Here is a 14,965-nt window from a genome sequence, read left to right as displayed (position 1 = left end):
TATGTTCCTTTTTATTCTCCTCATTAGGGCAAGACTTCCATTTACGGAAGGAAGCTTCCTTGCCCTTCACAGCCTCTCTAACTTGGCTGGTTAGCCATGCGGGCACCCTCCTGGATTTAGTGGAACCCTTCTTTCTTTGCGGTATACACCTCTGCTGGGCCTCTATTACTGTTGTTTTAAGCAGCCTCCATGCACTCTGGAGAGATTGGACTCTTTTTACCCTCCCTTTCAACCTCCTTCTAACCAGCCTCCTCATTTGAGGGAAGTCAGCCCATCGGAAGTCAAGGGTTTTTGTTAGAGATTTGCCTGGTATTCTTCCCCCAACGTGCACGTCAAAACAGATCGCAGCATGATCACTGTTCCCCAATGGCTCAGTAACGTTTACATCTCTAACCAGGTCCTGCGTACCGCACAAAATTAAATCCAGAGTCACCTGTCCTCTGGTGGGCTCCGTGACTAGCTGATCTAAGCCACAGTCATTTAGCACGTCAAGAAATCCGGTTTCCTTATCGTGACCAGAACACAAATTGACCCAGTCAATATGAGGATAATTGAAGTCCCCCATGATTACAACCCTGTTCCTCCTTGTCACCTCCCTGATCTGTTTCCTCATTTCAAGGTCCCCATCAGATTTCTGGTCTGGAGGACGATAGCACGCCCCCAGTATTGCATCGCTGCACAAGCCTGGTAATTTAACCCACAGAGATTCTACGGTGGAGTTGGACCCACCTTCAATCTCTACTTTGCTGGATTCTATCCCTTCCTTAACATAAACGGCCACCCCACCTCCAACACGCCCCTGCCTGTCCCTCCTGTAGAGTTTATTTTGGTTATTAGGGTAATTTTGAATGGAGTTATTAGGGTAATTTTGAATGGAGACAGACAAGTTCGTTCACGCAAGCCTACAATAATAAGAGAGTTTCTTGAGTTTCAGATGATGACAACTCTGTTGTGTGTTTGTGTTGTCAGGGCTGCTGAGTGAACGTCCTTTGTTCGGTGACTTGCTTGATGACAGTCAGGGAAAAGTCGTGAATATTTCCTGAAAGATTGGGAACAAACACAAACAGAAACCTCTTTGACACCAGGTTACACCCTTTAGCTAACAGGAGGAGCAGAGAAAGCACTGTTGTTACAGTTCCACAGTTTGAAATAGGGCAGAAAATCAAATGGGGCACAGGGAGTTTTTACAGCTTGAGTTTTGCCGCAGCCATCTCAGTAAGGCTATGGGGGACACATGGTTGCTTGAGGAGTCTTCTGCCTGCTTTCAGGGTCAGTGTGCTTCCACTGTACTCTGCTCTTATATTTGAAAATAAAACCAATGTTACATAGACACTATAAGGAAGGTAAGCCTTCCTTATACCCCTGGGCACGTCACTGATCTGGGAATCGTGGGATACTTTAACAACATTGTTCAGATAATAATATGATTTGCTGAGTTTGAAACGGGAAGTCATAATTTCATGTTTAAAACACTGATCTCCATCTTATTGAAACTGACAGCCCCAAAGCACTGAATAATGCAAAACTAAAGAGCACAGAGAACAGTGAATACTTCCTGTTGCTCACTGCAGGAGTTTTTTTTCTTCACCATATGCATCATTCTGAAAGGGAACGCTTATGTGCCTCTGATTGCCGTTGACTTTCCATATGGGGCATTTTTCTTCCATAAAAGCACCTCTTTCAGAATGGCGGAAGGAATTAGAGGAAGATAGATGTCGTTTTTAATTCAGCCTTCAGTTGTGAAATATGGTGGACTAATACTGAATATTTTATAGAAAAATTAAGGCAACGCTCTCTCATTGTACCCATAAAAAGAAAATCCATCTCTGCTACAGAACTTTTTCTGCCCTTATTCTCGCTCTCATCTCTTCCTCCCCCACCAATATTCAAGACATACATAATCAGTTATTAGTTTTCTTCCCTCATTCTCTCTCTCATCTCTTGCCCCCCCACCAATATTCAAGACATACATAATCAGTTATTAGTTTTATTTCCCTAGTTTGTATAAACTATCCATTCAAATTGTTCATTGCGGGTACATTGATCCTCAGAATAATTTGTTTGTTCCTGGTGAGAAAAATTATGATGTTGACTCTCTTGGGTAAACTGATGCATCGTCTCTAGTTTGTAAGGAACTGTTTCCACTTTCTCAAAATGAAGACTTGAAAGGCAGTGAATGGGTTCAGCTAAGGGCCACAAGTGTATTAATTTACTTGTCCGAACAGCAACACTTTATGTAGTTAACCCATTTCTGCCCAGCCCACAGGTGTGCACATTTGATCCCTGTTGCGTATAGGCAACGTTGGTCAGAAATAGCTTGAACACAGTGTGGGTATGCTTCCTACCAAACTGAAGACTAGGAGCTTCCATTTCCTGTGGTCATTTTGGATTGGCAACTTAGTTCTGGTTCCAGGCATCAGGTCAGGCATATAACTGGTCTATGCTTATTAGTACCCATGTACCTGAAAGGCTGCAGGGGAGATCCTGTTGCCATTGTCAGTCCTGAGATGGTAAACCTGAAGGTAAACCAAACTGTCTGCCCCTCTTCCTCCGCCATTGGAGCTGGCAGAGGGATTGGGGCAAACAATTTGTTACTACAGACAGTTGCCGTCGAAACAGAGCCAAGGAACCCAGAAGAGTCTCCCAGGAGCCGTAAGTGACATCACGAAAGCTGGACCATAGAAGTCAGTGTGCCATGAGAAGAAAAACACTGAAAACCACTGGGTTATGGCTTCTTTTCATCACTGTTTCTAATGGAGTTGGGACAGGGACGCCTGCTTGATTTTCTTTTTCTGCACGTATAACAGCATGACAGGTGCTGAGCTGACAGCACTGGAAATTGAAGTCCTCTATTTCTCCACAGGACTGGCATAGCATGGGCGGCAGCAGCCATGCAAACTTCCCCACACTGCCATGCCAATGTGTCTCAACCCTCTTCTGAAGAGAGCACTTCCGGAGGTGAGTGGGAAGGTCAGTCTCTGTGTCCGTCCAATCATTGGCTTGTAGGCCAGTGGCTAGTAAAGCTGCCCGAAGCTGTGGTTCGTATTCTGTGGACCATCGTCTGCTACCAGGTTGGCCGAGACCAAAACTTGCACTGTGTCTTAAAGTGGTCTTGTCTTAAGGTGGTCATACCTTTGAACTAGGCTGTAGGTGAGGAAAAATCAATCAAATTGGCTCAAGGCAATTGTTTTCTCTCTTGTCTCAGGGTTTCTCTTCTCCTGGCACACTGATCTCTATGGTCTTGCCTCTTGTGATGTCACTTACGGCTTCTGGGAGCCTCATCTGGGTTCTGTGGCACTGTTTCTAGGGCAACTGTCTGTAGCGATGAATTGTCTGTCCCTCTTTCTCCACTGGCTTCCTCTGCTGGGACAGGCAATTTGGTACTCCAGACAGTTGCCCTAGAAACAGTCACAACTCAGACAAGGCTCCTGGAAGTGACATCACAAGAGGCAAAGACCTTAGGGAAGACCACAGAGGTCGGTGTGGTGCGAGAACAAAAATGTTGAAATTGCTGTCCTACATGCACTTTCCAAGTTTATATTGAGACATGCTAATATTGTCCTGAGCGTGTGAATGTTCCAATGTCTTTGAAATTCTGATGAGGCATGACCGTGGGTGGCTTCAGACATGATGCACAGCCAAGTAGGAATGACTCACACTTTCCCCCCACTTCCTCTGTGTCCCCACTGCTTCTGTGTCCGGAGGTACATGTGCTTTCCTTGAAGCACAAGGGGATTTATTTCTCAGGGAAAGGATGTGCAACTCCAGCTTCCAATGGGTTGTGGAGATACTTTCCTAAAGTGTGAGAGATTCAGGCTTCCATTCTTTGCTGCATCCAAGATTGTCATGAGGTGGAAGCGAATTTGTCCAATTGCTTCTAGAAACAATCATTCCAGTTCTAGAAATAGTAATTCTAGAAACGTCATTGTTCCCTAAAAGGGAATAAGACAACCTGGAGTACGGATTAATAAGTGTGTAGTATGAAGATATTAATAAGTGTCTAGTATAAAGATCCATTTACAGAACATTTAGGTTACTATCCTGTACACGCTTACATGGCAGTAACCCCCTCTGTACCCAATGGAATTTACTTCTGAGTAGACATGCCTGGGGTCATTCTGTCAGTCATTCACCTGAACAGCAGCAAAATTAATGTGTGCTACCATCTGTGGAGTAAAAGAAACTTGAGATAAAGTTGAAACAAGAAAATTGAATTTTCCTTCTCTTTCTCAGAAGCCCAAAGACCAAACTACATATTATGAGGAATGTGTTAGCTGGCCTAGTATCAATAGTGTGTAAAATAGGGTGAAAACAAAATTGGGGAAGTAAGGGGCTTGAGCACTTTGTTCCTTCTGTGGTTCCAGTGCCAAACATCTCCCCCATTGTAATTAGAAAAACAACTTTCTTTGAAAGCCAATGGATTTTTTTCTAATTAAAATAGCATAAAAGAGAGAGTTATGATTGGGATCAAAACCACTAGAGGGACAAAGTGCTAAAGAATTTTACCCCCTCGCTGTGATTTTGTCCCATTTTCTGCACTCATATGTGCCATTTTATTATGTTTTTAACATGAGAAAACACCAGGACGACTAAGGGCCCAGTCCTATCCCGTTTTCCAGTACTGGTGTAGTTGTGCCAGTGGGGTGTGCACTGCATCCTGTGGTGGAGAGGCAGTCACTGGGGCCTTCTCAAGGTATGGGAACATGGGGCTGTATTGTGACTACACTGGGGCTCAAAAGTTGGATAGGACTGGACCCTAAAGCATTTTTATAATGTGCAGTTTGGGTTGTTAGTGCTGGAAACAGATGCATTCGTGCAGTAGCCCAATATTGGGTTAAGCCACAAGCGGAATACACATACTGCTGGCGGTGGCTGCTGAAAAGCAGCCATAAAGCGTGCCCCTGCAGCAAACTGAGTAGCATACTGCGGAGTGATGGTGGGAAGGCCAGATGCTTCCTGCCTCCATCAGTCAACCCAGAAGGATCTGCCAAGGCAGGTAAGATAGCTAGGGAAGCAGGGAGGGAGTACAGGAGGGCAGAGCGGGGGTGGAGAGAGTGCAAAACTGGGCAGGGAGGGAGGAGGAATTGGGATGGGAAGGCTGTGGGAGGTGGTGGATCTGGAGGCCATGGTGTGTTCCAAGTCCTATCTGCTCCGCCAACAGTCTCCCCACTCCCCTTTTGCTCCTTGGACTTGCACCCGTGAAATTGCTGGCACAGGTCTAAGGAGACCCCTTGTGGGGAGGGAGCCTTAAATCTCCTTTGCTCTCCAAAGCCTTCCACTCCCCCCAGCTTGGTGCAGCACATGCATTTTCACTGTGGCTACATCAGCGGGGTTGGGAGGGATAGGATTGGGATGTAGGAGGTAGAAAATCTTACAAGGTCAACAATTTGCAGGTCTGGCTAAGGCAGGTTGACCAGATGCAATGGAAGATAGCGTGCCTATAACTTTAAGTTAACAGTTATGTAGCAGAGAGAATTTTGGCAGGTGCAGTTCAGCATGGAAGGGTTTAAAAAGCAGCACCTGCCAAACTCCCCTCTTCTATACAGTGGTTAAAGATATAGGCACTCTGTCCTCCATTATATCTGGCCACCCTGTGCTATGGTATATCAGTGGATCCCACACTTTTTAGGGACCCTAGATAGAGGCTGCTGCCTGATTTATAAGTGCCAAGGGGGGTGGCTGTAATGGTGATTGGGCAGCAGTGTCCCCCCACAAATAGCAGCTTGTCAGTAGCATAGCTAGAGGGGGTGCAAAGAACTAAGTTTTGCAAGGTACCTCAACACTGTGTGCAAGGGCCCCTCCCCTTTGGAGCCATTGTGAGCTTTTGGAGTTTTTGCTCTAGTGCCCAGGAATGACTCCGAAAGGGAGAGGAGGGGCCGCTTGCATACTGCAGCAACTGTGCAAGACTTAGTGCTTGGCACCCCATCTAACTACGCTATGGCAGTTTGTTTAACCCTTGATGCACATAACTTTAATCTGCCCTGTCAGCGCAACAAAAATTGGGTCACAACCCACTGGTGGGTCCCAGACCCATAGTCTGAGAACCACTGATAGATTATACATGTTCAGTGTAATCCTGTGCATGTCTACTCAGAAGCAAATCCCATTAATTTCAATGGTACATACAGATCCAGACTCCCTAACTGCATATTTAGAACCCATGGTGGAATACATGGATTATCTAACCTGCGGTGGAAGCCAGACGGAACCAGTGGTGGAAGCGGTCTCCATGGGCTTCTGAAAGGCTCCAAATGGGACCAGAAAGAGGTTCTGGTCATGTTCAGAGTCCCTGTGGGTTGGAACCTGCAGATTTCATTATTCGAGGGTTTTGTTATCTGCGGGGGTGGGGGTCTGGGAACAGATCTCCCCCACCCCCATGATGCGGAGATGCCACCTGTATTACCATGTAAGTGTGTACAGGAGTGTAGCCTTCATCTAGGAAAGTGTAGTTACTTATAATTCTCTTCTGATGTTTTTCTTTTGCCATTCACTCAATAAATTAAAGAGAAAATAGGAAAAGCATGTAAGATGCATGAACTTTAGTGCTGCAAGTCTGAATGGGTAGGTTAATCAGCTAAAGTATTTGCTGACTAATCAGTAAGGGCAAATTATAATACAGGGGCTTGATATTAAAGGGTATGCTTGTTTATTGTTTGAGCCTGTTTTTATTGTGGCTTGTTACGATAACAGGGAATGAAAAGAAAGTATTAAAGAAAGTCTTTCCTTCTACCAAAGACTGGTAGCTTTTTGAAAATAACTGCATTGTCAGTTATTTTTTAGAATACTTTTTTTAGTATTCTCAAAGAGGCATCTATTAGGATGTGAATGTATTTAAATGAGCAATTTTCAATCTTTTTCTTCTCCTGGCACACTGTCAAGGTGCTAAAACTGTCAAGGCACACCATCAGGTTTTTTTTTACAATTGATAAGGCACACTGCACTGCCAGTTGGGGGACCACATCCCCCGAAGGCCATACTAATAAATGAGCCTCCCCTAAACTCCCACGGCACAGCTGCAGACCATTCGTGACACACCAATGTTCCATGGCACCCTGGTTGAAAATCGCTGATTTAAACATACTAGATCAGTGATTCCTAAACTGTGGGTTGTGATCCACCAGGGGAACTGGAAGAAGACTATTCCCCCTTAAAAGGAGTGGCCACAAAATGACTGCAGCGATGGCACCACAGCAATTGTGCTGCTGCTGTGACTAAGGGACTTTTTAACATACCTGGGGGACAGTGCCGGCCAACTGGACGCTGCAGGGGGCTTGCAACCCTTTCTGCAGGACTCCCTGCTGCTCGGAAAGACTCTGAATATGACCCACTTCTGGAGATAAGAGATTTTCTAAGCAGCGAGGAGGCATGCAGAGGGGACTGCAAGCCCCCTGCATCCTTGGCATGGCTGGCGCTACCCGCAGGTATGTTAAAAAAAAAAAGAAGTCTCTTCACAGCGGCAGTTCATCACTGTGGTGCCGTCACAACCCCTGCCCCCTTGAAGACTTACAAGGTTCCCAACTCCCCTGCAGGAGTTCAGGAAGCACTGTACTACGTAGAAAGCAGGCCCGTCATCATGGAGCAGCTCTGCTGGGTGGTTACTGAGGGTTCAGGTGTTCAGAAGTGCTCACTGCTGATTCCCAACACCAACCATATGCCCATACATAGCCTTGTGTGGTGGCAGCAAAGCAACTTCCTGGGGAACCATTTAGCTAGGAGGGGGCCTGTTGAGGACCCTTTACCAGGGGTTTGCTGAATTCTTGAGCTCACCCTTTGTAAACGGCAGATGATTCCTATTCAACTCTTGGCCTTTGGCCTGTGGCATCATTTAGGGTCCTCTTCAATTCCACATGTATTTTAAGATCTGTGTGGAACCTCAGTGATGGGGCAGCACTCCCCTTGAAGTGACAGGCTTGTAGTTTCAAGAGTGCTATTGGATCGAAGTCTGAGTTTAGATGTCCAGATTTCAGTAGTGGCCAGGACTGCCTTTGCTCAGCTTTGGCTGTTGCCCCAACTGCACCCATTCCTGGATAGGTTAGATCTGGCCATGGTGCCACGTGGTTTTGTGACATGTCATTCAAGTTTTTGCGGTGTGTTCAATATGGGGTTGCTCTTGAAGACTGTTTAGAAATTGCAGCTGGTCCAGAATGCAGTGTCCTGATTGCTGAGGGTAGTAGGCTGTTCGGAGCTGGTGACTCTGCAGCTACAATTGCAGTAGTCATAGGTATGTTTCCAGGCTCAATTCAATGTGCTGGTTGTAACCTTTAAAGCCCTGATAGGTTGGTCCCAGGATATATGAAACACAGTCATATTTTATATGCATCTGCCTTGTTAAGATCAGCAGGGGAGGACGTCCTCTGTGTCCTCCTGTCGGGGCCCCTCCTAGATGCCCTGACCCCCGACTTACCTGGGAGCAGGCACCCCATGCCCAGGGTGGGGAGGCTTCACTGCCCCCAAAGGGGGCAAAGCAGGTTGGCTCACCTCAACCAGCCAGAGGGGGCTGGCAGGGCAAACAAGGAACACAGAAGGAAACAAGCCAGGAACAGGAAAGGCCTTTTCTGCCCCACCTGGAGGAAGGGGAGGGCCAAAGGGGGCAGGCTTGCTCCATAAAACAGGGAGGCCAGGGATGAGAGGCAGTCAGTGTGAGGTCAACAGCTCCTGCTCCTAGGCCAGGTTTGGCAGCTCTGCTAGGGAGGAGGACAAGGGTGCTGGAACCCCCTCTCCCTCCAGCCAATCTGAGGCCTCCCTGGGGAGGAACAAGCCTGTTCCAGGCCCCTCCAGGGGAAGGCCCCTACACCTCCCAATACCAAATGCCATTTGAGCCTTCTCTGCATTTGTGCCCAGGCTCTGTAAGTCCCTTTCAAGAAAATATGTCTGACTTCATATCACAGGCAGCAGAGCTTTAAAAAAAGAAATTCCAATGTACTTTTAAACAGCAGTTGCTGATCATTTTACTGTGTGGCTCTTTCTCTTGCAATTTTACTGCTGTTTTGTTTCTGTTCTTTTGTTTTATTGCTTATCATGTTTTATCTAGATCACTGGTTCCCAACCTGTGGTCTGCGGACCATCGTGGGAGGTGGTCTGTGAGCTGGTTGGGCCCGGTGGTTGTCAGTCAAGTGGAGAGTTATGTACTCACTGCGTTGCCAGTGCTTCGTGGCCCCTCCCTCCCACCTTTCCTTGGCTTGGATTGGCCCCAAATCAGGGCAATCCAGCAGCCATTGGCGGTGGCGTGATGATGTCATTGCCGTGCACTCAGTGGTCCGCAGTGGACCCAAGTGAGGGCATGGTGGTCTGCAGTTCCTGAAAGGAAGGGAACCACTGATCTTTATTGTTTTATTGTAAGCCACCTTGGGCACCTTTAATTTTTAGTGCAACGGTAGGCCATGGATCCCTAAACAAATAGATAAGTGATTAAGCAACTGAAAATTCTGTAATACGAACCAAGAGCAAGGCAAACTTAAAGCTCTCTTTTGCAACAAATTAGTTGTGTGATGATTAGGTTTCCATGATGACGTTGTGTGTTTGCTGGAATCTAAACAAAACTCAGGGACAGAGCAGAGCTCTGTCTACAGAAGGTACCAGTGTTTGGCATATCCAGTTAAAAGGCTGGGAAAGCCTGGGAGAGCCAGGATGTTTATACAGTGGTTGGGGAGCTTAGACTTAGTCCTGGAAGATCCGGGTTCAAATCCCCACTCAGCCATCCTGGATGACCTTGGGCCAATCACTACCTCTCAGGGTTGTAATGAGGACAAAAGGAGGGGAGGAACTATGTAAACCACCCTGAGCTCCTTGGAGGGAGTGTGGTATAAAAATGTGAAAAATAAAATAAAGGCTCTTCTTTGAAGTCTGGGAAAGTCACTGCTACTCAGAGTTGATAGGATTTACTAGGGGACCAATTGTCTGACTTAGTATAAGGGAGCTTCATACGATCATATGGTTGCAAAAAGCTGCAAGAGAGTCTCAATTCAAACAATTTTAGGGTTTTATTGTTTAGAATTGCTACCCAACTGATAGGAGCCAGGAGCAATTGTACTGTATGAATGTAGAACACCAGTTCTTTGTTCCCAAGGCTGTCAGTACAAAATAGACATAGATATATGGTGAAGGGCCAAAGAAGAGAGCATCATGGAATAGGGCAATATTAAGAAAACCCTTCATTAAGTTCACTCCCATTTATTTTAGCACTGGGTGGAGAGATGTTCTCCTTTGTCCTGAACATCTTTTTGTTTATAAAGTGCCTTGATTACATTTGTATCTGCTTTTTTATATTGTGCTATACGCCATATTTCCCTTTCTAATTATGTGCACTCAGTCTTCAGATTATAGCAAGGAACTGCAATTTGGCAGCACCAATTACACAGGCCTACAAAATTGAGGGTCAGAAATGTTTTCCCCAAACTTTATGGTGGTTGATATGAATTTGGGATGCCAATTCCAAAAATGCCATCTGTTTTGCCCTATCATGTCTAGTTTTGGAGATATTTGTTGGCAACCTTCAGTCTCGAAAGACTATGGTATCGCCCTCTGAATGGTGGTTCTGGAACAGCGTCTAGTGTGGCTGAAAAGGTCAATCTGCCCAATGAAATGCATAGTATAACCTCATTAGTGAATAGTTCAAGCAGCTTCCTCATGAGGAAGCCATGGTGTAGTCTTCCTCATGAGAAAGCTGCTTGAACCGTTCGCTAAAGAGGCTATGCCATGTCTCCAAAACTAGACATGATAGGGCAAAACAGATGCCGTTTTTGGAATCGGCACCCCAAACATACCCAGGATTTGGTGTAACGTTTAAGGAAGTAAAATGTGTGTTGGCCTGTGTTACCTGGAACAGTATTTTACCTGGCAACAATACTGCTTCTACCAACAAGTGCCTAGCTGATTGTCATCTAACCCTGTCTATATCCATAAGGACAGACCAAGTGATAAATCATTGACAAAATAACTTGTACAGGAAACAGCGTACTATACCTCGGTTTCAATGTTACCAGGGTTTGGCATTTTCTATTTTGGTACCCCTTGCATTAGAGATCTACACAAGACTCTGGAAGACAAATGATTAGATATATTCACTAAAGTAATGGAGGCCCTGTACTCTTGACATAGGTTCTGTGGAAATGAACCTGCACCTACAAGTAGACATGCAGTTATTCAGTGTAATAGCTAGAGTAGCAGTGAGAAATCTCTACTGTTCTTATTTCATCATTTGTCAACCTGTTTTCAGGAGGAGCATTGTAGTGTGTGATGGTGTGTGAGAAGATGGAATGCACCTCTGTTTCATCCTTCCTCTGAGAGAAATAATAAGCTCAGTCTAATTACAGTGGTGATCTAAAGGCTTGCCAGAAAGTTGAAAAGTTATGATTGGGCAAACATATGTAGAATGTTGACTTTTGCCGTTGAGAGCTGCCATCGCCTTTAATGGGACATGGTGGGTAATTACTTGCATTTCTCTAGATGTTGAGGGAGAGTACTGTGAGCATAATCTATCATTAACTGCCTTGCATTTAATTAAATACTTTTACTTTTCTGGCTAGGTGCTTTTCACAGCAACCATGCTTAAATGGTTAGTTCTGACCCCTCTTGCATTGCTGAACATGCTGTGTCACAATGCTGAAACGGGAGGGCACCATTTTAAGTCACAGCTCAGTCATAGTTTGGATATAGCCTGAGGCAGTAGTAGTAGTAGTAGTAGTAGTAGTAGTAGTAGTAGTAGTAGTAGTAGTACTTATACGCTCATGTAACACTTATAATGTTATACTCCTTTATAATACTTAAATTGAGCAAGTGGACCACGACCCAACTTTTGATGGATTGTGGCGGGGTGTTGTGGCACCACAAGGCTTTGTGGTATAGTACTGGCTGCTGCAAGGCATTCTTGATGTTACCTGGCTGCCGCTCTAGGATGTTTGCGCAATGATGAATGCATCTAACAACACATTTCAGAGAAAGTATCCCCGTCATTAAGTGATGCATGCCTGAATTAGGGCCAAATCCTATCCATTTTTCCAGCAGTGGTGCAGCGGTGCCAATGAGGCATGTGCTGCATCCTGCAGCACGGGAGGCCTCCTCCGGGTAAGGGAACGTTTGTTCCGTGCCTCAGCGCTGCATTGCAGCTGTACCAGCACTGGAAAGTTGGATAGGATTGGGCCCCAAGTCTGTCCTTTTTTTGTGTGCTCCTACAGGTCACATTTATTCTCTAACAGTGGTTAGCATTAGGATTTCTATGGTCATTTATTTGTTTGTGTGTCTAAAATATTGCTAACCCCACTTTTTGACCACAGTCCCTAAGGTAGGTGTGATACAGAGAGAGAGAGAGAGAGAGAGAGAGAGAGAGTATAAAGCAGGGATAAAGAGTCTCTGTTTTTTGAATTTCCAGTATAGCACTACCCCCACTCCCGAATTGAAAGGGTCACAACGAGTGAGGTACAGGCATGCCCTTGTATCTGCAGGGGTTCTGATCTGGAACCCCCCCGCAGTTAAGTGAAACCGTGGATACAAGGGGATGCTCCTCACCCTCCAGAGGCAAGGGGAGCTGGGCTCCACTCACCTCCGGAGGGTCTTCTGAGGCCCTCAGAGGCCACACACGACCACCTGTGGCCACTGCGGGCTTCAAAATGGCCGAACAGGCCAAAAAAAGTGACTTCTGGTTTTAAAACTGGAAGTGACTTTTTAGCCTTTTTAGCCATTCTAAGGCCTGCAGCAGCCAATGGGCGGTCATGCACGGCCTCAGAAGACCCTCTGGTGTCAACAGGAGCCCAGCTCCCATGCTACTGGAGGGGATGTGCGGGGGGTGTACACCCCAGAGGTGTTAAAAATTTTTGTATTCCTGAGTGCCAGATGCCTTCGCTATACCACTGCCTCCCCCTTGAGTTGTTGTTGGGGGATATTGTATTATTTGGGATAATCAGAGCAAGTTACGTGACACCAGTTACTGACTGAAGCTCCTTTCAGTCCATTCTGGAATATGATTGCAATTTTTCACCTGTTTTATCATCCTGGGAAATTCAGGTCTAGGAAGGTCTTCAGCCCATTACTTTTGCACGCAGAAAGCTCCAAACCACTCTTTGTCACTTTTGTCCAAAGCATTCGGGATCAGTTATGGATCATATTGTGATTTTAGCATCCGTTGGAAAATTGAAGTAGTTCACAATGAAAAGCAGTCATACAGTGACATTTGGTAAACGGAAATAATCAGTTTGAAAATTACTCCCTGGTTATTTCTGGAGATGAAAAAAGTTTGATCTGCTGTGGTTTTTTTAAAATGTGAAATTTATTTTTGTCTGACACCCATTGAAGATGGGGAGCATCATGTGAAATGGGGCCCTGACTGCGGGCTCAGACTTCATGCAACTTGCATAACATTTGGGGTGATTCTGTGGCCCTGATCGGTATCTCAGGCCATTATTGTTGAACTGAAAAGTCTTAAACTGAAAGGAAAGAAAGCAAACCTCTCCTTTTTTTTTAAGTGGAAATTCCAATGGCTTTATTTTTACATTTTGTTTGAAAGATACTGCTTGCTGGATGCAGCGTGTACTTGGATACAGCTTTCTTCAGGAGCCTGGACAGGCTGTCCCTGGGGAAATCTTGCATTCTGCATTGCCTTGTGGAGGACATGGAAGGGCAGAGCATCTATGATGTTGAGTCTGAAGATGGGGTTGGAGGTAAGGGTGCCTATCAGTTTTTTTTTACCCCATCTGGAGTACCTAAAGACAAACTCATGTTGAGGAAGGCCGTTCCTACATTCAATTAATGACAGCAGTAGTGTAGCTACGGGGGGGGGGAGTGTGGTAAGTATTGCAGGCACTGCGGCGTGCCCTGTAAGTGCCCCCTCCCAGTTACCATCAGAGCCATTCTGGGCAGCGATGGTAACACAGTTGGTTAAAATACCTTTTGTAATGTTATCAAATGCATTTTATATGGTGTTTTTAGTATTTTAAATTCTGTTTGATGGCGTTGTGTGCCGCTTTGAGACACTGAAAAGCAGCAGGACAAATTTTAAATAAATGACGCTGGGGCGGATTCTCATGCGAGGGGGCGGCATCCCGCAGGGGGCGCCATTATGGACCTTTGTCCCGGGGTGCGGGGTTTGGGAGGTCCGCCAATGCTCATCATGAACATTAAACTTCTGTTTTAATCCAGTGGACTTTCAGTTTATACCTGGTAAATAACACAGGCCTACAAACTGAGGGTCAGAAAAGTTCTTCCCAAACTTTATGGTGGTTTGATATGAATTTGGGGTGCCGATTCAAAAAATGGCATCCGTTTTGCCCTATCACGTCTAGTTTTGGAGATATAGTATAGCCTCATTAGTGAATGGTTCAAACAGCTTCCTCATGAGGAAGCCATGGTGTAGGCTTCCTCATGAGGAAGCTACTTGAGCCATTCACTAAAGAGGCTATGCCGTGTATCCAAAACTAGATGTGATAGGGCAAAATGGATGCCATTTTTGGAATCAGCACCCCAAATATACCCAGGAATTGGTGTAACGTTTAAGGAAGCAAAATGTGTGTTGGCCTGTGTAATTATAAAGCTTGAAAATGTTTTATTTACTGTTTGTATTAAGCAAAAAGGAGCTCAGCTCAGCCAACATATTCTGAGAGCTGCATTTCATATGTCAAGGTGCCACATGTGACTCAGAACACAGTATGGCCAGACCTGTCATAGAATATGAGTTGCAGAGAAGGATGCCTTGTTCCATCCATCCATCCATCCATCCATCCATCCATCCATCCATCCATCCATCCATCCATCCATCCATCCATCCATCATTTATACAATGATACTGACCTGTGCCACAAACACCAAGGAGGCATTCAAAGAGCAAAAATGTGAAGAATTCTATTCATCTCATCTTTATTTTTTTCCATTTTTCCATTTGGAAAGAAATAAAAAAATTCCAGAAGATATTTGCTCTGAGAATACTAGACGTTTGCTCTGCAAGTACCTCCTTGGTGTTTGTGCCTGATAGCCCAAT

General features: G+C 45.4%; 1 protein-coding gene across 1 annotated transcript in view; it reads left to right on the top strand.

The window, feature by feature from the left end:
• The window catches only part of PPP2R2C (protein phosphatase 2 regulatory subunit Bgamma), a 100,132-nt gene that overhangs the window by 32,556 nt on the left and 52,611 nt on the right, over window positions 1-14,965 (top strand). Inside the window, exon 2 of the mRNA XM_066631839.1 lies at window positions 13,499-13,652. Within this exon, the coding sequence (XP_066487936.1) occupies window positions 13,604-13,652 (49 nt within the window). The 5' untranslated portion in view covers window positions 13,499-13,603. The remainder of the gene's footprint in view (window positions 1-13,498; window positions 13,653-14,965) is intronic.

Source organism: Tiliqua scincoides, chromosome 6 (genome assembly GCF_035046505.1).
Source record: "Tiliqua scincoides isolate rTilSci1 chromosome 6, rTilSci1.hap2, whole genome shotgun sequence".
Lineage (NCBI taxonomy): Eukaryota > Metazoa > Chordata > Lepidosauria > Squamata > Scincidae > Tiliqua > Tiliqua scincoides.
Note: the sequence above shows the minus strand (reverse complement) of the source record. Positions and strands in the feature narration are given on the sequence as shown.